Source organism: Perissodus microlepis, chromosome 8 (genome assembly GCF_051167445.1).
Source record: "Perissodus microlepis isolate ML-2025 ecotype Zambia chromosome 8, ASM5116744v1, whole genome shotgun sequence".
Classification (NCBI taxonomy): domain Eukaryota; kingdom Metazoa; phylum Chordata; class Actinopteri; order Cichliformes; family Cichlidae; genus Perissodus; species Perissodus microlepis.
This window is the reverse complement of record NC_140468.1, coordinates 16,778,190-16,800,421: the sequence shown is the minus strand read 5'-3', so window position 1 is coordinate 16,800,421 and position 22,232 is coordinate 16,778,190. Positions and strand designations below refer to the sequence as shown.

The 22,232-nt window shown below is 37.4% G+C and overlaps 2 protein-coding genes across 3 annotated transcripts in view; one reads left to right on the top strand and one right to left on the bottom strand.

Moving 5' to 3' along the window:
• LOC146381714 (testisin-like) overlaps window positions 1–22,232 on the top strand; it is a 28,715-nt gene that overhangs the window by 1,783 nt on the left and 4,700 nt on the right. Inside the window, exon 7 of one of the 2 annotated variants that reach the window (XM_084937858.1) lies at window positions 37–583. The exons of the other annotated variant lie outside the window; for it this stretch is intronic. Coding sequence (XP_084793984.1) covers window positions 37–44 — 8 coding nt within the window. The 3' untranslated portion in view covers window positions 45–583. Of the gene's footprint in view, window positions 1–36; window positions 584–22,232 lie in introns of those variants that run through there. 2 annotated transcript variants of the gene reach the window in all.
• Window positions 3,028–16,604, bottom strand: LOC146381715 (receptor-type tyrosine-protein phosphatase H-like). The gene is made up of 21 exons (XM_084938563.1): window positions 16,320–16,604; window positions 15,282–15,396; window positions 14,681–14,938; window positions 14,326–14,571; window positions 14,089–14,188; window positions 13,493–13,767; window positions 13,094–13,366; window positions 12,039–12,311; window positions 11,266–11,523; window positions 10,840–11,066; window positions 9,920–10,181; window positions 9,664–9,757; window positions 9,527–9,580; window positions 9,183–9,264; window positions 8,943–9,033; window positions 8,755–8,831; window positions 8,442–8,576; window positions 8,159–8,281; window positions 7,801–7,961; window positions 4,893–5,028; window positions 3,028–3,198 (listed from the first exon to the last, which is right to left on the bottom strand). The coding sequence occupies exons 1-21, from the start codon at window positions 16,380–16,382 to the stop codon at window positions 3,028–3,030; spliced, it is 3,474 nt and encodes a 1,157-aa protein (XP_084794689.1). The 5' UTR covers window positions 16,383–16,604.

The following is a 22,232-nucleotide window of genomic DNA, read 5'->3' as shown; positions in this document are numbered from 1 at the left end:
ATCTCACTGATCATGAATCCTGTTTTACATCCACAGGGAGATAAGAGCAGAGTCTTCATGGTTCCAAGTTGCCGTCGTAACAATCACTGGACGTAAACTGAGCCATGCAGATGTTGACATCTTTACCAAAACCTGAAGATTTGGGTCATTCTTTCAGGAGATTGTTAGTGAAACATCATCTCCTGCAGCACTTTTGACAAGATTTCACCAGATTACTGAGTTTCCTTATTGCTGTCTTTTGCTGTCCTCGTTATCTCCATGTTCCTGTTGTTATGGTTTGTTGTTGTTGGAGGTTGAATTAGTTTGTTATTACAAATGACCAACAGATGCTAACAATCTTCATTAGCACCCATTTATATTTATTTAATGTACTAATGATGCTCAGATCAAAATGAAGAAACTAATTCATATAACCTGATTATTTTGTAGTATTTTGGTATGTTTCTGTGAACTAATTATACATAAATATCTCTGTACTGTGCATTCTGATGCTGTTGTCTAATTATAAATGGTATGATTATGTAAATTTAAGAACTAAATTTAAATGCAATTCTAATTACATATAGAATATAATAAACATTCATTAAGCAGAAAAATTATTTTGTTTTTGACATCATTCAAAAGTAAATATTATATATATTATTTGTTTGTGAACAATTTGCATCATGAGTGACAGTTTTAACAAATCACGGGTGTTTTTTTTAACAAGCTAAATCATTTTGAGCATATATATTTAATTTTACACAAAGGTATATTAAAACATACAATGTTCATGAAAATATAAACAGAAAATTTTAAATTTAGATGTGGAGTCATGAGCATATTCTTGATAAGCTATTTTAAATTTCATTCTATAATACATCACAGTCACAATCTCTTCATCACTCCATCTTCTCGGGTAGTTACATTAAACCTTCAGTTTATTTCATTTAAGGATCCAAATTATAAGAATAATACATCAGAAATCAATTCCTGATGACTTCTATTGTGACTCCTTAAAGAAAAATGTGTCTGCTTGTTATATTTTGCCTTCAGGTACCTGTGTGATCTAAGCAGCTAATTAACAACTGCATTGTTCTGCTCAGACAGACACTAAAAAACTATCCACATCCCTAAATGCACTGAGTTTCTGCCATGTGATTGGCTGATTAGATATTTGCATTAACAAGCAGCTGAAGTGGTGTACCTGTGAAGTGCATGGTCAGTGTATGTCACAGTCTGGCTACAGACTCATTTTTTCTCAGTTGCAATGTATATACTAAACTGCATTTAACATCTCACGATACACTACAGATACTCCTGCAGTGCAGTCATGTTTTAGAGTCACTGTGGTAATTGTGCTTTTAATGCTTTTAATTACCCCTCTAATAATCACCCTCTACATCAGCCCATATACAACATTCACAAATTACTTCGTGGTACACTGTACACTACAATGAATTTAAATTGAACAGGAGTGTTAAATCTTCATAAGTTTTGAAATGCAGATGGTATTGTTTTGTATGTGTGCTGTGATAGTCACTGCATTCTCTTGCGTTTCATTTAAAGGTGGGAAAGGCTACCACTTAATCAAGCACATCTTGACTCCCATGTCAAAGCCCTCAAACGACAACAAGATCTACTTCAACAAGGCCCACATAAAGATCCTCGATTTCATGCAGACGACACTGGATTCCATGAAGAGGTGTTTCAAGTGTCTGACATAATTTTGTTTTGCACAAGAAGGCTCACTTAAACAGTCTAACATTATCAAAGCAGTGTGCTGCACAACATTGCTAAAATGTTCCGTCCCTCCCCTGCCTGACGCTGATAAAACTGAGCCACTATATCCGGGCAAGCAGCAGTCAGGGCCATTAGAGATCAACCACGAGGCCCTCAAAGCCAGAAAGGGAAGTTACTGATAGTAAATTCTCTGCTGTGTCCAGCAGTCAGGACCCCTCAGGTAGCAACGTCACAGAAGAAGATGCATAAATGGTTGTTTCTGGTCTAGGAAAGAGGATCAGTGACACACTGAAACCAAAACTTGGTTTTTATATTTCTGTGAATGTGAAATATTATATAATACTTGTAGAAATGATTCTTTTGTTTTGTACTCAATGTATTTTTTGTCATAAACTGGCTGTGCAGCAGGCAAGAAAGAACCCAAAAGCAGACTAACAGGCAAGACTTAAACTCACAAACACAGCTTTATTGCAAAATTAAACTAAAACTAAACTGGAATTCTGGAACCTAAACATACAGAGAAACACACCAGCAAATAGACAGCCATGAGTGAAGGAGAATGCAAATGGACTGAGGGAAACAGAGGCTTAAATACACAGTACAACGACGAGGAAACAGAAAATACATGCGGAACAGAGCTGAGACAAATTAGACATGACGGCACCAGGGAACCAAAACTAAACACACTGAACATGGAACACAAGACCTTCACAATAGAACAGGAAATGAATGAATGACTGACACATGAGTTTGACAGAGGAGTGGAGGAAAGGAAGACGAAAGGGAGCAAGGGAACACGAGGGAGAGAGAGGAGACATGATGGGCTCAGGAAACATAGAATGGAACAGAAGGAGAGAGACCAGACGCAACGGCTCATACAAACACATAAACACAGACACAGAGGGAGACACACAGAAGGCAAAGACACAAGGGGAAACCTAATAACCCAACAACTAAACAGGGAGTATAAAGAAATTCAAAACAGAATAACTAAGACTATTAATGAACCTGAATATAAACCATAATACAAAATATCACTAGAATAGAAGAAACTCAACATGATGGGTGAAAAGGACCCAGAACCATGACATTTTTAACATTCCCAAGTCATCAGAGGGCTATTTTCTCACACAAAAACAACAACAACAATTATAATATCACACATTTAGAAGCGATGCAAACTAAATAAGATCTGAAGTGTAGTTAAGATGTAATAGTTTGCATTATTAAGTTTAAAACCAAAATATTGCTCATAGACAAATAGTTTTTCATCAGGTGCATAAAAGATTAAGTGCAGGGTTAATACTAGGCATTTACATTGTGCCGACGGAGCTCTTGGAGTGCAGTGGCATTGACGTATATGCTGTCTGGCGTCTCGTATGTGTTCTCACATATATCCTCATAAATGTTCTCTTCATTCGTGTCTTTTGGTTGCAGACTGTCCATAATGCACTGGTGCAGGAAAATGTACTGGGACTGAAAAGGAAATACCAGAAGTTGTTGGTTATTTGAAATGCAGAACTTCTGCCTGTAAATATCATAATACTTTCTTTCAACATTGCAGCACAGTTTCAAAAATAAAGCATTCGATTTTTTTTTAATAAACAAAAAGGTCCAACAAGCTTTGTTTTATGAAAACAAATTTTTAGCTCTCCTACTTAAAAAGATGTAGACATAGACACAAAGAAAAATACTGTCCAGAATGTCACAAACAGGACTGTAATAACATTTCAATCAAGTGTTTTGCTGTAGAGGTGGGCTTGAATAATGTAAAATCAATTCATTAAAATCCTGCATCGATTTTGAAATATAATTATATTTTTCCCGAAACGCCAGAATCTCAGGTTAAACCTCACAAAATTTCAACAATCACCAAACAGCTAAAACAGTAAATGAGAGCAGGTACAGGGATTCTGCACAAAGACGTAAACACAAAGCGCGGACCCGCCGATGGATCAGAAGCAGTGAGATGTACCCTTTCTCACCCGACGGCACGGGCAGGGTCGGGGCTGAAAGCCGACAGCTCACTGATTCCCCTCCGTCGGCGGATCCGCGCTTTGTATTTACGCCCTTTTTGCGCTAGATTCAGAAGCTGCAGGTTTTTATCTCTCTCCAAACAATATTGACTGAACCAGCAGCAAATGAAGATCCAAACTATGCTTCACATTTCGCTTCACGTAAACATTGTCATGAATTAGTTTTGCTCCCACCACAATAAAATCACACTTCATGCAGAGCTCGCTGTCTCTCTCTACGAACAGTTTCCCATCTAAAAATCTTTTTTCTGCATTATTCTCTTGCTTATTATGCACAAGTCTACCGTTGTTTACAGCGCTGTCGACCGCTGCTTTTTTCCCTTTTACTTGCTTCCGAAAAGAAAGCCTCATTTCTGCTGTTCAATAGGCTACTGAACAAATTTAAACTTTTAAAAATTATCCAAAATTGCAAAACGCAGCTGTGTCTCTAATAAAACCTCTGCTTCACTTCAGCAGCATCAGGTAATGTTCAGATGTTGATTAATGACTTTATTTCATTTTTGATCTACTGCAGAATATTTTTAAGGTTATCTGCTATAAAATCCCAGGCAAGGAAAGTCGCCTTCATGTTTTTCTGTGTTTTTTCCTCAGTTACTTTGACACAAAGGCATCTGCTGTGATGCTTACACTTTTGATAAATTCTCGCAAGTGTCAGCTTTCTTTTTATAGATATAAAAATATGGAAATGTACTGATACGTGATCAGAATTATAATATTTCTGACTGAGGCTAAATTTCCCTGATTCAAATCAAATCAAATCGTGGATCGAATCAATTCGGGACCATGTGAATCGGAATCAAATCGCCCTATTTTGCTATAACATGTACAATGAACAAACTGGGCATTAAAGATTTTTTTTAAATATTTTAAGGAGTCATCTGTTCAAGTGTACAAAGTTTGAAAACAGAAATTGAACAATAGAAAAAATCTTTCAAACTCATATTTTAAGATGAAAGGATGGACAATAAGGACCTCAATTTAAAAAAAAACAAACAAACAAAAAAAACAACTGCATATCTTATGATGAATAAAATGCTGTCTGTGTGTTGTTTCACCAGCTGTGACTATAAAGAAATACACGGTTAGCTAAATAAGGAAGTGGTGGCTCAATCAGAAGCAGTTTAACACAGTTACCTCCGTCTGCACCATGTACGGTCGGCTCAGTCTCATCTTGTGTACGAAGGCATTGATGCCGACCGCTTCTTCTTTCTCCAGCTGCTGAAGCAGCACATCCAGGGAAATGATAGTGCCAGTTCTCCCGACTCCAGCACTAAGAGAGACACAAGCATCATAATAAGATAGCAAAAGGTTTTTAAGGTCACATAGAAAGCTCTCATCACTGTGTCTGTGCCAAAGTTATTGTAGTTAACAAAAACTAAACTAGAACCTATAACTAGATGTGAAAACAATGTGGAAAACAATACTGTACACAACAACAACAAGCTTCAATAAAATTATAGAGGAAATGTCTTTAATTATAGTCTTTGTCCCTTTGGTCAAATTTGTCATCACGGCCTGCTCAGTAAGGCTTTAGTGCATGTGTTTGCAATTTGTAATGTAATGTCTGTTCAAAACTTTTAAAAATATACCCCTGACAAATACCCTAAATGTTATAATTATTAAAAAAAAAACCCACAGAAACTAATGAAAGCTTAAATAAAACGGAACATTTCAAAAGAGTAAAAACCAAAGTGAAACTAGTAAATGCAAAATGAAACTAAAGTGAGCTGAAAACAAGACATCAAGACAGAAAGAAAAATGGATTAGAAAACACAAAACCTGAACGACACTGTTCTGTCACAAAAGACACACTTACACTTTTAATCACAGACAGGAGTGTTTGGGAATGTGATACCAACCCTTCACCTGCTCCTAATACGCTGCCTCGAAACATCACATTATATTTTTACAGTATCAGTCAGACACTGTCTGTGCTGTGTCTCTATAAAGTCTCACATATAGTAGAGTTTATATGTGAGTACGTAGTAATTTATAATGTTGTGGTTAATTGAATGCCTCCTCTGCAGATCCCAGAAGAGGTCTAACTATAACTGTATAACTGCATGTTGTATTCTACAAAGTCACTGGAGCACAATTGTGTCGTTGGTGGTATTTATATTTATGGGAATGATCCCAATTTGTTTCAGTGAGTTTTCATAATCTTACAGGATTGAAGGCCACAGACGGAAAGAAGTAAATATTAGGATGAACTAGTTGCTCCTAACTGAAGATCTTTAAGCTCAGCACTTATACAAAAAATGACCTTTAATAAATTATGATTTAATATTAGTAAATTCTTTATGCTGACCAAATTTATGGTCTCCAGCTTTTATGTCACTTCTTCTTAATCTAATGTGAATGAGACTAAAGAAAGCGTGCCTGGCAAAACAAAAAACACCTGGATTTAACCAAGCAAATAGTCAATAGCTTTCCCATTCATACTTACTGCAGTAATCAGTAATAATGTTTAATAATTTTGGCAACCAATAGCTTATTTAACCCTAACCCTGAAGTAGCATCTTATTTCTTAAGCGGTTATTTAGGAAGACATATCCTGTAGTAATGAAAAATATGTTAGTCCATTTCAGAAAGGTCAAATTACTGGCCTCCATCAAGCAAAGAAATATAATTGCTGAAACTCCTAAAATGGGTTAAGACATTTCCAAAGCATTAAAAAAAATTATAATATAATAAAATATAAAAATTAATATTAAAATCTGGAGAGAAAGTAATGAGCCATCATCTTTTGAGAGTAAATATGGTTGCAAAATATTCTTGAATGATTGTGATTTGAGCTCAGTTAAATGTTTGGTGAAACCAAATCATAAAAAACAAAACAAAATACAAAACTATTTGACTTGCTTTCACCACTCAGTTCAAAAAACAGCAGCCGTGTGTGTGTGTGTTTGCGCGTGCGTATGTGTGTGTCTGTGGGGTCATTAGTGATAATTCAATAGGATAGGCACCATCAATGTTGAAAACTATAAATATGTTTTAGAGCAACACTTTCAGATAAATATCCCAGAGGTCCTGCAAGTGGCCCTTTTACCTTCTTTTACTTTACTTTTATTACTTTTAATAGGCCATTTAGAGGATCTCTTGGAACTTAGGACTGTTAGATTGAAATTGTTAAATGTTGTCATTGTGTTACTTAAATTTGTAAGCCTTGCCTTAAATTGTATGATCAAAGACATTCTTCTGTTTCTGTTCCCATCCCCAGCCTGTTGAATGGTGAGGGAGGTAATTAGCTGTAGTGTTTAACTGTAGAGACATCCTATGTGAAAATTCTCTGTCCTTATTTAGTGAGTATGTTTTACTTCCTGCCATTTATGTCCTCACCTGTATATGGTAAACCGTTGGAGGAAGCTAAGCCAGATAAAGGGGTGAGGGGAGATGACCCTTTGTGATCAGCAGGACATCACACAAACACACACACACACACACATATACGTGCTTGCACATACACACACACACACACACACACATACACAGGCTTGTATATGCATACACACACATGCACACACACACAGTGCCTTAGTTTTATGACGCACCACAGGGTGGTTTTACAATGGGTGTTTGTGAAACTGTGGGTGCTGGTTCTTTGGAGTCGTTTGAGGTCGAGGGCAGGAGTGCTGCCGTTCGGCTCCCCTTGCTATATAGCATGTGAAAACCGGTTGAGCTGTTCTGCCTTGCATTCTTCATGGGTGATAAGTCTGAACTAGCGGGCCTGCTGAAGCGCAGACTCAACAAGGACCATTCACTTTTATAGTTTAGCTACTCAGTTCTCTTAGATGTTTATAGGCTCTTAAAAGAAGAGGGGCGCTGTCCCAACTTTATTGACTTGTGTTGCTGCCATCAAATTTAAAATGAGCTGATATTTATTGTTGGAATTTGGGTTGTAAGTGATGTGAGTTTACCTAAGTTTGTTGACAAGATCATCTAAAGTAAAGGTGGTCCAGTATTAGAGTGTGTGACTTTAGCTGGGTGGATATTGTATAAAAGCAACCCTGCACCCATGTAAAAGGAAACACTTATTTCATACCTGGAGTGAACCACAGTTGGTGCTTTGCCCCCTTCTCTCTCTATGTGCTGTCTCACCAGTCCTCTGAACTGGATCAGGACCTCTGTGCACTCTGGGACTCCATGATCAGGCCAGGCAGTAAAGTGGAAATGTTTAACTGTCCGTTCTTCTGAGATTTTTCTCTGTGAGGAACATTCATATACAGTTACTTTAGGCCTATGTCTTGATATACAGCATAATATTTTAGGTATCAATCAACCATTATTCTTTTAAAAGCAACATTAACAGCTAAAGCCTTCAATGTTTTCTATTTATGTTTTCTAGCCTTACTTAGTACCATCTACACACACACTCAGAAGATATAAGTAAGTTTTTATACATCTTTCAGGTTGAATTCTCTCAGCGTCCAGTTGGTCTCCTGTTGCTTAGATCTCATGGTTACCAACAGCTCTCCATAAAGGCATGACTTGCTGTCTGCAGGCCAGTATTGTTCACACCTGGTCTAGAAAATTGAACAAAAAGCAACAAAATACACGTACAAAATGTATATTAATCATAGATCTTGATCTGTTCTTTGTGAAGTGACCAGCATGTTTCCTCATGACAAAAACTTCTTTGAAAGACTAGCAATAAAACATTTTAAGATTTTCCTGAAGACTTACCCGCCCTCCTTCAATGCAGTTGGTTACCATAACGATCCTCTTAACTCTTTGTTCCCAAATCATTCTCCAGAAATCATTAACAGTAGAGGGCAGAGGGCCCTGAGTGGCAATGTACTCTCTGTTACTGCTGTAGCCCTGAAAAGCAGTGGACAAAGTTAATATGTAGACTAATTTAGCTTGTATATCTTCTGCTCGTTATAGAAATTAAAAAAGAAAGCTCATGAAATCACACAAAGGTGCTTGTTTATATGATCTCTGTATGGTGTAGTTATAAAGAGATCTTCACTGAACTTTATCTTAATGTAACACTTACCGGCATGTAGTTGGCATTGATATAGTCTGAAATTCCATCAGGATCTGATGTAGTTAGCTTCACACGACACCAGTCATCTAATATGAGAAAACAGGTGATTTAACTCCAGTGCACCTCCAGTAGACCTGACATAGACTGCTAGAATGAGCTCACAACAGCACGGTTCAACAGTCAGAGGAGAGGCTCACATGGCAAGACGTTATTGAAACGATTCTTCGCTTTGTTTTCAGGTAGAATAGCAGTCTTTCGTGTCTGGTCTGTTCCAACAGGAGCGAGGCACTGCATGAACGCAGCAGATAACAAAGCATGAAACGGAGATATTGGCCATCATAAAACAAATAAAATGGTAAGATATAAAACAGTAAAGACACAAAAACAGGAACACACAGAAGCAGAAGAGGAAAAAAAATCTTGATCTTTTTATGCACCTCATATTCTTCGCTGAAGCCTCTGTTCTCATCCAAACTCAGCTGATGGAAGTGGTCCGGAAACTTTGCAGCAGGAATAGATCTAAAAATAAATAAATAAATAAAACATAAAAAAAAGTAGAATTAATCTTACCTTTGTTTTGACCTAATTTTTTGCCGAATTTACCGGAGGAATCCACCCGAGGGATTAATAAAGTTTTATCTAATCTAATCTAATGAAATAATAAAAATTATACGATAGTGATTGACATTAATGATTCCCTCTCAAACGTATTAATTAATTTTTTGCCTTAATTAATGTTTTTCTTCATTGTGGGTAATTGTCATTGTAAAGAAACACTTACTTGCTCTGTGTGTTTGGTACTTTGGATCCACCAATGAATGAAGACTTCTTTCTGCTGCAGGATCGAATTTAAGACATTAAATTTGATAAATGTCTTGATTTAATCTACTTTACTCTTGTCAGTGAAGTGAGACCCACCTAATAATATCTGGTCTTTTGAGGAAAATGAAGACAACCAGAGCGACCAGGAGACCAAAAAGAAGCACACCAAATACGGACCCTGCAATAACTCCTAAAGAGAGCAAAAGCATAGTTAAAATGCAACAAAGTTAAAAAGTTTAGAGGTTTATTTTTACACTTGAGTGAAATGAAACGATTTGTAATCAAGTCAAAGTTGAAAATACTGTATACTGTTATGAAGCAGTAACATGGTAATATAGTTACTTTTACTCACCCCTTGGATCAGTCTGACAGTAAAAAACATGCGGTTCAGAACTCCTCACCCCAGACAGTGAAGTTACAGACACCTTATATTTATTGGCAGGTTGGAATCCATCGATTATGATCTCAGTTTCAGGACTAGCTACTGTGTGAGTCTTTCCAGTCACATTCACCTCCGCATTAGTCCACTCGCCCTCTGGGTCTGTCCATTTAATAAGAACAGAGTATCCAGCTGCCCAGTACTCACAGTGAGCATTTAGATTAGGAGGAACTGAGTAAAACAAGAAAAAGGTTTTACAATCACAACTAAAGCAGAAAATATATGACTTATAGTAAGTATAATTAAACTTTTTATACTATAAAAAAGAGTGTATGAAAACTGCCTGTAATTTTAAAATTAGTTTTCAACTAGAAAGATTATTTGCCTTATGTTGAATTCAAAGCAGTCCTCTTATTTTAAACATTTTATAATTTTGGGGATTTTCATATAAAAACTAAAAATAAAGACCTCAACATTGACACATTAGATATTGAAAGAAATACTTATTTTCTGCTTAAAGCTTTTTAATTTCTTGAGCTAATTTATCAGAACAGATTGGTCAGTTAATAATAAAATGATACCTGGATGAAGCTCATATATTAATACTGAATCATATTATATAACTGTGTTAACCTGCGGCATGTAGATGGTGAATAAAAGGTGTTTTGTTGCAATAACCTTTTTCAAGACTAAAAAAATTGAATGCAAGGGCAAAAACTAAAAATTAAAAACTAAATTAAATCAATTCACAGATAATCTTTCTGTAACCAATATGACTGAATACTTTAAGATCTCAAAAACTACTTTATAGATTAAAAATAAGCTAGTCCTTCAAATGGTTTCTGTTGTAAATGCAGACATTTGTTGTTTAAGACAGATTTGTACTCATGAATTGTTAATTTGTGTTCACACTGCAGGAAAACTTTGGAAGATTTTTCATAGACAAGAGAGATATTATAGGTGGCACCAGGGTAAAGTCCAGTAAACGACACATTTTCACATCCATCACTGACATGAACGTTAGATCCATTATAGGCGCTTGCAGTCGAGAACAAGCCTTCAATCTTTGCTTTGATTGATGAGTTGGTAACTTTCCAGTCTGCACTGGCACAGTCGATGGCTGAAATAGAGGAGACCATAGTTATACGCAAGAACCTATTATTTTTTTTATGGTTGTTTATACAACTCATTGAAAAGAAGACCAACTGAAGTGCTTCAAACTGCAGGCTCTTTGTAATTTTTCTCATGGGACAAAATTTCATTCTCATACTGAAAAAGTTATAAAAGTTTTTTTTTTTTTTTTTTTTTTTTTTTTTAACCTGTTACAGTGAAATTCGTATAAGGAGTGCTCCTGAGTCCAGCGAACACTGTGGTTAAGCTGAAATCATACTGTGTTCCAGGCTGAAGAGATGTCACTACTTTTTTGATTGTATCTGAGGACCTGTCTGACACACTATCTGACACACCACCATTGATTTGAAGCTCGTATTCCCAGGCTTTATTCATGTTCTCCCACTCTAGAGTTATGCTGTTAGTAAATCGTTCAGTCACACTGACCCAAGGCACCACTGGTGGAACTGAAAAAACAAAAATAAAACTCAGAAGTGGAATTTGTTCATTTTTTCTTTTAGAGTGAAATAGCTGCATGTTACTGTGGAACATACAGAAGTATAGAGCTAGTTCAGTTATCACAAGCTTTTACATACTTAAGTCTGAGTAGGTGTGTGAGCTAAATGGCTCATCATCAATGTGTTTCCAATCAGGTGATCAGATCAGTCAAAATTCAATAAATAAATAATAACAATATATACTAATAATATGATAATTATATAGTTATTATATAAAATATAATAATTAAGCATGCTACTTGCTAAGAGGACACCATTCATGTTTGTTGCTCTATTACAAGCACAAGCCTATTAAAAGGGTTTGATACACACTTCCTTCTGCTCTGAGATAGTGGAGCCTGGATGGATAAAGAGCACTGCAGGCCAGAAGGAAAATATAGAAATTTGACTTGGACTTATACTGTCCATTTAAATATATTGCATCACAAGGAAAATAAACAGTTAAAAAAACACTAATTACATACCTGTCGGTGCACTAAAGTTGTATCCAGAGCTGCTGACGTTCTCAAACACAGTAAAGAGGGTAAAACTGTAGTTTGTCCCAGCAGTCAGAGAAGAGACCACACATGTAACTGATGCACCTGATGTCGTACATCCGTCCATGTCATTCTTGCCAATAACAATACTACCGCTGTCATATTCTAGGATGTATGTTAGTATGTCGTTAACCTTCTCCCACATCAGAGTTATACTGCTCTCATTTTGTGTCACAGTCACATTCTGGACATTTTTTGGAGCTGAAAGAAGACAAAGAATGATTTCGGAAGCATCAAAAGATGTTACTTTTTGTTAATTCCTTTCAAGGCACTCATAGTGACAAAGCCACACACATATGTTAATAAATAAATGAAGCTCAGGTCTCATTTAGTCTGATTCAAATGCAGTTGCTGTGAATTATAAGGAGCTAAAGATGAAATAAAGACAATTTTACAAATTCTGATTCACAAATGACATCCTTAAGTAACCATTTTGGTTTCCTAAGCTTTTAGTAAGTATAAAAATCTGATTTCAAGTTTTAATGTCTCCTGTCTAATGTTGTAAATGTATATCAGACAAAAATACCTGACCAAGTCCCTCTCAAGGACTATGACTGTTTTAGATGTTTTTAATCTGTTAACCTTCACGAGGTTAGCAGTAAGCATTCTAGCATTATAGGTAGAGGTGGTATTTGACATATTCAGTGTTACAATGTTTATGTTATGAGGAGCTATTATATAAGCATGGTCCAAAAAAAAATTGAAAAACCATTGCAAACGTTTATTTCCAAATCATATAACATCCATCCATTCTCTTCCACCTATCCTTTTCAGGGTCGCGGGGGGCTGCAGCCTATTGCAGCTGTCAAATTATATAGCATCCCCACATAAATAGATATTTTCTACAGAGACAGAATTTTTATTCAGTTCATTCATTGCATTATCACAGTCAAAAATATTAAACATTACCCATCTGTGGTTAAAAAAACCAAATACAGGAGTTTGTGAGAGGATTTCCATAAGTAAAACATCCAGTAACAAACAAGTCTTCATGATCACAGCAGTAAAAGAGTATCCAGTGCTGCTGGCTCCCTCAAACACAGTGATGAGAGTGAAGTTGTACTTTGTCATAGCAGTCAGAGGAGACACCTCATATTTAATGGGTCCCTCTTGAGAAGCACTGATATTCTTCTTCATGTCAGTGCTGTTATTATACTGTAGGATGTATTCTGGGATGTTTTTAACCTTTTCCCACTCCAGTGTTATGCTGGTCTCATTTTGATGCACCACATTCACATTATTAACACTTTGTGGTGGTAAAGATAACAGAGGAAAGTGGCTTTGACAAAAAAAACCTCTCCATCAGCTAAAGTTTCAAGTACAAATGAGGCGTCCATCTGGGCTTATTTATCTATAATACAGAAAATATGTCTTACCACTATCAGTGACTGCGATGCAGTTTACTCCACTGCTTCTGACATTTCCAAACACAGTGAAGAGAGTGAAATTGTATCTGGTTCCACTGGTCAAATCTGACACTCCGTATTCTTTTTCAGAATTACTAATGTTGATCTTTCTTTCATTAAACACAAGTAGATAATTGTCGATGTTGGGGACTGTTTTCCACCCCAGAGTTATGCTGGTCTCATTTTGTCCATTTTTCTTAAATTCGTCAGCGTTACGAGGAGCTAGAATAGAAAAACGTACAAACAGGAAACTGTAACAACATTTTCTGGCAGAAACAGAAACATGGAGCGAGGCTTCAGTTTCAGTATTTTTATCAGTCCTTTTAAAAAATATTAGGTGAGCTACACTCTTCTGTTTCTGAGAAACCTTAAACATCATTATAGAGCTCTGCCCTTGTTCATGTTGTAGAGGAGCATCAACTGTGGAACATTTTAAAGGACTATGACTGTTTTAGATGTTTTTAATCTGTTAACGTCCACCAGGTTAGCAGTAAGCAGTCTAGGATTATAGGTAGGGTTAGTATTTGACATATTCAAATCGGAAAATTTAACAAATGTCTATGTTATTATTCTATAGGATGTATTCTGGGATGTTTTTAACCTTGTTCCACTCCAGTGGTATACTCATCTCATTTTGATGCACCACAGTCACATTATTAACACTTTGTGGAGCTAAAGATAACAGAGGAAAGCGGCTTTGATTTAAAAACACAAAAAAAACCCCAACAACTCTCCATCAGCTAAAGTTTCAAGTACTCAAGCCGGTCCATCTTGGCTTATTTATCTATAATAGAGAAAATATATCTTACCAGTAACAGCGATGCAGTTTACTCCACTGCTTCTGACATTTCCAAACACAGTGAAGAGAGTGAAATTGTATCTGGTTCCACTGGTCAAATCTGACACTCCGTATTCTTTTTCAGAATTACTAATGTTGATCTCTCTTTCATTAAACACAAGAATATAATTGTCAATGTTGGGGACTGTTTTCCACTCCAGAGTTATGCTGGTCTCATTTTGGCCATTTTTCTTAAATTCGTCAGCGTTACGAGGAGCTAGAATAGAAAAACATACAAAGAAGAAACTGTAACAATGTTCCCAACAAAATCTTGCATTTTCTGTATGTTTTAATTAGACTGAACATTTTGTTCAGTCCTCACCAACCTGTCACAGCACTGAATCTGTATCCACTGCTGTTGAGTCCCTCAGATGCGGTGATGAGAGTGAATGTGTAGTTTGTCCCAGCAGTCAGAGAAGTGACCACATGAACTATGGGTCCTTCTTCAGCTTTATTAATACCTTCTGTTATATCAACATATTGCAGGATGTATGTTGGGATGTTGTTAACCTTGTTCCACGTCAGAGTTATACTATTCTCATTTTGTGTGGTCACATCCACTCTGTCAACATTATCTGGAGCTGGAAAAGAAAAGAGGACACACAGTGGTTTTAGTTAAAAAAAAAAGAACAAGAACTGAAGCACTGATTATACTGCTTTCATTCCTTTGTACCACTGTGCCTTTTGTTACATCATCAGGAGCTGTGATGAGTTAAGAGTAGCGTTCACCTTTTACCACAATAAAAACCCTTAATGACATTCACTTCAGTTTCACTGATCATCAACAAAAGTCAAAGGATAGTGTTTCATTCTTACGGGCTTTTGTTGTTGTAGATGTAGAAGTCAGCGGAGTGGGATTTCTTTGAGCCAGCAAAATGTTGTTTTCTACTTTAGGATCCAGTGGAGTGGTTTTTGGTGTTGTAGCTGTCAGCACGTTGGTTCTTAGTCTTGTCGTTGTTTCTGTTTTGGCTGCACTTCCATGTCCTGATCTCACTGTCGTTGTCACTGTCGCTGTGATTGTTGTAGAGGAGTCAGTTGTACCCTAAAAGCAAAAAAAGAGTGAACATGGCGAAAACTACCACATCTACAACAAATTCTAAAAAAAATCACTTTCACAATGTAAAAAAAATGCAATTGAATACTCAATTAACACGAGGCTTGGCAGTCTAACAGAGCGGTGTTTGCTGCTTTTAATTTCACATCTACATTATATCATAAACAATATGTGAACAGAAGTGTGACTGGCTGCTCAAAGGAGTAATACTTAGAGATATTCTCTGAGCATTCTGCTGCATAAGAGCAAAAACTTTCACTAAAAATAAAAAATGATGTGCAGGAAACAAATAAGTCAGTGTCAAATTATTTTAGAATTTTATGTGTCAGCTCCTGCCAACTATAGTAACATCTATAACGTATGAATCACAGAGCTGGCAACTTTAATTAATGAAATGTTCACTTTTGCTAAAAACACAAATCATATTTATTATTATATTGTATATTATAGCTACAGTTACTTAATCACTGTTCTATAAAATATCTAACACATTTCTCCTCAGACATACTCTTTAAAATTCCACATCTGATCTGATTAAATCATTAAGTCTGCACCGTGTAAGTGTTTAAGATATTGTTGAATTTATTATTAACATTATTTTCTCCTTCATGCTCTTTTTTTTCTCAGAGGAAACAGTAATAGATGGGTGTTGCAAAGAAGGAATAAATTCGTGTTTCAAAAAAAAAGTCCAGAATTTTCATGCCGTTTAACAAGATTTTGTTGCTCCTGTATTTCTGTACAAACCAGTATTTCACAAAACATAACTATAGTGTTTCAAATACATAATGAAGCATGTCATGTATTTAGGCTTCACTGTGGTTTTGACTGCACTGTTTCCTTTTGTCGAGGGTAACCTACACTGAGCTTCGCTATCTGATCACCATCAAAGTGAAAGGTAAAAAAAAACTTACCCAGAGTAGACTCAGGAAGACACAGAGCAACAAGTGGTCTGAGATAAGAGATAAAAGCTTCATCGTCTTCAGGACTCCTAACTGGCACACATACTTTGAACTTGTTCAATTCCTTTGTTTTCCCAGGATAACCTTGTAGCTGCTATTTTCAGCACCTCTGCTGGTATGTTGACAAAAACCACACTTAAGCTTGGCAAAGAATTTCTCTGACCCTGCACTATGATAACTTTAATTCAAAGTTGTTGACTTTTAATTCTTAGCTACATCCTCCTCTCGTAACCTCTGGTCCCTTTTCATATTGGCAAGTGACTAAGTAAATAACTGCTTCTCCTTTCTGGCCTTGTACAACTACAGAGACCTTTGTAACACCTGTTACTTCCTTATTAACGGTCATGCTGTGCTGCTTGTCAAAGGTACGTCAATCAAGAACATTTGCCTCTCTTACATGTTTATTGGAGGTAATTGCTGCATATCAGCTGCTATTTATCTGTTCATGCTTGTGGCCGCTTGTGTGCCTTTATTATGGGCAAATAAAATATGAGACGTTTTTGTTTATGATCACAGGTAAAGTTGTGAACTGCTGCTTTGAATAAATAATATTTGTGTTGTTTTATTTTAAGAATTTCCATTTTTTTCAAGGTTTTAAGTAAAATCACTGTTTAGGTTCCTCCGCTGATTGCTTTCACAGCACAGTGGATCTCCTTCTTGTGTCTTAGCACTGTCTTAGAAAGTTGTGATATTTATAGCTTCCTTGTGGTTGATCTCAATAAGGAACTGCGAACAGAAACTTACCCTCATACTGTTAACTGCGCACAAAGTCACAACAGTCTTTATGGTGTCATATTTTGAGTAGCGCTCAATAAAAGTGCTGCTATTTCAAAGAAAATTGTTGTCCACTGTGGAAACATGATGGGGAAGTTAGGATTCATAAATGATAATAGTTTTCCTCATCTGTTAATATGGAGTCATTTCAATTTTTGAGCTTCCGTGTTATACTGAGGATAAAGATAGCTCTTTTTAAACAAGTGCAGACCACTTTGTCTTGTCCCTTTTCTGTGTGTCAGTTGTAATTAAGCTGATGCCTAGTTTTGTGATGCAGTGCACACTCCGAGCAAGCCTATATGGAGATCTGCAAGTTGGGGCATACCACAACTCTGGATCATGGGGGGGGGGTGTTAAGAGATGGAATTTATTATATTAGTTTTAGTTGGGTATTTGTGTATTTTAACCCTTTTATGCATGTTTGTGGGCTGATCAGCCACTTTTTTAAGTTTCCCCTTTGTCTCGATTAGGTAGGTCAGTTTCTTTGTGTTAGTAGTACTGTTTTTTGCTAGCTGTTGAGTAGAGTTCTGTGATTTTGACCTCTTTTATGGGCCCAAGATTGAGATTTTTCTATCCAGTTTAACCAACTTAGTTTTGGGGTTAAATAAAAAAAAACCTCTTTTTTGGACTTCAACCTGTGCCTGACTTTCCTTCACTGCTCGGTCCATCACAACAGAACATTGTCATTGAGGGTTCCAAGCTTACATTTTCCTGTCTATTGAATGGGGGTGCCTAAAGAGCCAGTCGTTTCCTTTTTCTCTACTTCAGGGAGCAGTTTTCTACCTTATTGTCTTACATGTTCCACCCTTTTTGCCAGGGTGAAGGGAGTATCTGCCATCAATCAAGAAGACAGCTGCATGAAACTACGACGGTGTTTGCTAGTTCACCTTACATGCATTAATGTAATAACGTGGTTAGCCTACTCAAAGTAAATTACACACGAACAACATTAAGCTACTCACGCAGAGAAGAACGGCTGCTGCTGCCATCATCATCCGTCATCATTTCTGCTACACTGGCAGGGCTAGGGGCCAGGACTCTCCTCTTCGGGTTCTTGGGGGATGTTGCTAATGCCGGGTCCGATAACAGGCACCACACCCGGACTCGGTGTGAGGTCTTGCAGCAAGCTATCAAATACAGTGCATTTCTCGGCTTTTAAAAAAACGCTATGCGTCGCCAGGTGTTTCATCAGATTCGATGTGTTACCTCCTTTGCACAGTATCACCTTAAAGCACTTGTTGCAGGCTGCTGAGTTTGCATCTTTTGCTGTGAAGTACAGCCAGACTTTTGACCGCTTCGCCTTGGGCATTTTTAATCTGTAGCTCCTCTCTAAAAGAACGTACAGTGGGGCAAAAAAGTATTTAGTCAGCCACCGATTGTGCAAGTTCCCCCACTTAAAATGATGACAGAGGTCAGTAATTTGCACCAGAGGTACACTCCAACTGTGAGAGACAGAATGTGAAAAAAAAATCCATGAATCCACATGGTAGGATTTGTAAAGAATTTATTCGTAAATCAGGGTGGAAAATAAGTATTTGGTCACCTCAAACAAGGAAAATCTCTGGCTCTCACAGACCTGTAACGTCTTCTGTAAGAAGCTTTTCTGTCCCCCACTCGTTACCTGTATGAATGGCACCTGTTTGAACTCATCATCTGTATAAAAGACACCTGTCCACAGCCTCAAACAGTCAGACTCCAAACTCCGCCATGGCCAAGACCAAAGAGCTTTCGAAGGACACCAGGAAAAGTATTGTAGACCTGCACCAGACTGGGAAGAGTGAATCTACAATAGGCAAGCAGCTTGGTGTGAAAAAATCAACTGTGGGAGCAATCATCAGAAAATGGAAGACATACAAGACCACTGATAATCTCCCTCGATCTGGGGCTCCACGCAAGATCTCATCCCGTGGGGTCAAAATGATCATGAGAACGGTGAGCAAAGATCCCAGAACCACACGGGGGGACCTGGTGAATGACCTGCAGAGAGCTGGGACCACAGTAACAAAGGCCACCATCAGTAACACACTGCAACGGCAGGGAATCAAATCCCGCAGTGCCAGACGTGTTCCGCTGCTGAAGCCAGTGCATGTCCAGGCCCGTCTGAAGTTTGCCAGAGAGCACATGGATGATACAGCAGAGGATTGGGAGAATGTCATGTGGTCAGATGAAACCAAAGTAGAACTTTTTGGTATAAACTCAACTCGTCGTGTTTGGAGGAAGAAGAATACTGAGTTGCATCCCAAGAACACCATACCTACTGTGAAGCATGGGGGTGGAAACATCATGCTATGGGGCTGTTTTTCTGCCAAGGGGACAGGACGACTGATCCGTGTTAAGGACAGAATGAATGGGGCCATGTATCGTGAGATTTTGAGCCAAAACCTCCTTCCATCAGTGAGAACTTTGAAGATGAAACGAGGCTGGGTCTTCCAACATGACAATGATCCAAAACACACCGCCCGGGCAACAAAGGAGTGGCTCCGTAAGAAGCATTTGAAAGTCCTGGAGTGGCCTAGCCAGTCTCCAGACCTCAACCCCATAGAAAATCTGTGGCGGGAGTTGAAAGTCCGTGTTGCTCGGCGACAGCCCCAAAACATCACTGCTCTCGAGAAGATCTGCATGGAGGAATGGGCCAAAATACCAGCTACTGTGTGTGCAAACCTGGTAAAGACCTATAGTAAACGTTTGACCTCTGTTATTGCCAACAAAGGTTATGTTACAAAGTATTGAGTTGTATTTTTGTTATTGACCAAATACTTATTTTCCACCCTGATTTACGAATAAATTCTTTACAAATCCTACCATGTGGATTCATGGATTTTTTTTTTCACATTCTGTCTCTCACAGTTGAAGTGTACCTCTGGTGCAAATTACTGACCTCTGTCATCATTTTAGGTGGGGGAACTTGCACAATCGGTGGCTGACTAAATACTTTTTTGCCCCACTGTACGTACCTGGGCCTGCCTACTACGCTTGCAAAGGTAAAATGATTGGCTGGAATCCAAAGTGTATGACGTCTCTGGAAAAAAAAAAAAAAGCACCAAAATAAAGCACCGAAATGTGCGCTGCTTTTCGGTTTGGTTACTGCCGTTTATGTGCCATAATGTCACCGGATACTGGTACCCATCCCTACTTGCAAACAATCGAGGGAAATTAATATGGTAAGCTGTGAAAATCTATGAATAATGTTACTGTTATTGAATGAAATAATAACGAAACAAACCCCTCAGTTTCTTACATTTAATTGTTTCTGTTTCTTGATTAGGTAAGAATTGATAAAAACACAGTGCGATGCTGTCAGATATGAGAGCGCAGATCTTCTTTCTTTAACTTACTGTAAAACAGAGCTTCATATTAAACCTTTACACTCTGCATGTCTTTTCAGTGTGATAAATTTTGAAGAATTTAAATTACTGTCTCTTTAAATTGTCATTTAAAATAATGTTGCTGCATCATCCTAGGCCAGGTTTCAGTCAACAGTTTTTCTGGGTATTAGTCAGCCTGTATGCCTTTGACAGCACTTTAGTCAGAATTTCCCGACAAGGGAGCCCAGAAATGCACAAATATCTGTAGATTCATCAACTGCAGAGTAACGTGCTAACATGGTGACATTACATTGACATTACACTGATATCTGGAGATATACTCTGATCATTATTAGTAACCTTCTTATAAATATAACAGTTTATCATGTAGGGACCTTTTAGTCACAAAGAAGAAATTTTAGTCAGCAAAAGGAATGTGAGTCTGCACAGTGACAGTTTAAACAGATTTACACAGCATATGTAAAAATTACAGAGACACAGATGTTGCTATATGATTAGTGAATAGATCTGCAGATTAGGTCCATAGAAGATCACCATAGAAGTGCAAGAGAAGTGATCCTGCCGAATTTTAAATATCAAAATAATCTGAGAAATGTTAAAAAGGTTGATTCTTTTCATCTGGATGTAGCGTTTTCGATTTGATAAATGTTTACTGCAGGTTTCCCCAACCTTATAAACAGAACATTTGCACAATAACTGAAACCAGCCCACTGAATGAACAATTGGCTGTGAGGTCAGTTCCTCACGCTGCACCAAAAATTGGTTCACCCCACCCCTAAAACAAACAGAGTAATATAGTGTACGCTGTTAAGTGCCAGAGAATTGCTATGATTTACATATCCAAACAACCTCTGGCTAAGTGGATAGCACAACACAGAAGAGCTACCTCGTAAGGCCAGGACCTGGACAGGGAGGAACGCTGGTTTGAGTGAGGAGTTAAGTAGGCCATTTACGTGAAAATGGAAAAACCATCTCTGAATCGAGGAGGGGGCCTAGGGGTACAACTGTCACCATCTTACAATGCTGTGATTGCAGCCATTCCCTAATTCTCTGTGAATGGTACTCATGGCCATTGATCAGTGGGCTTTGATCAGTGGTTGTTGATCAATGGTCATGACAATTTGTATATTATTGATCAGGGAACTGACCTCACAGCCCATTGTTCTACATCCAAATGAACAGTATCAACCATTTTGGGATTTACTTACCTGGATGATTGAGCATGGATCAAGACAACTTGAGAAACGTTTTCTGTTGCAAAAAATAAAAGACTCTATTGGTGATAACTTTTTGTAGTTGGATTGTAGTTGTAGCTTGACTGGATAGCCCAAAAACAAAAAAACTGAGCTCTATTTTCTTACGAATCAATTCCTTGTTTAACCATTTACTCTCTCTAATCCATCACAGTTTTCTTCCTAAAAGAAAAGTGCATATATATATATATATATATATACCACAAGTTACCACATGTTACCACATGTTCATCAACTGCAGAGGAGCCAAAAGTACAGACATTCCGTAGAAGTACAAATACTAGTGTTGAAAAATACTCCAGTAAAAGATGAATTTCAGTTTTAACATCTTTAATCAAATAAAAGTGAAAACGTACAGTCTCTGAAATGTAGTCAAAGTAAGAAACTAAAAAGTGGCTTTTAGAGGATGTTTCTACCAGTATTTTTTTTCCCAAAAATTATAAGGCAACATGTGGCATTTCGTTTTTTAGGAAGAGAGGAACGTTTTGGGAGTGACAGCGGTGAGAGCGATA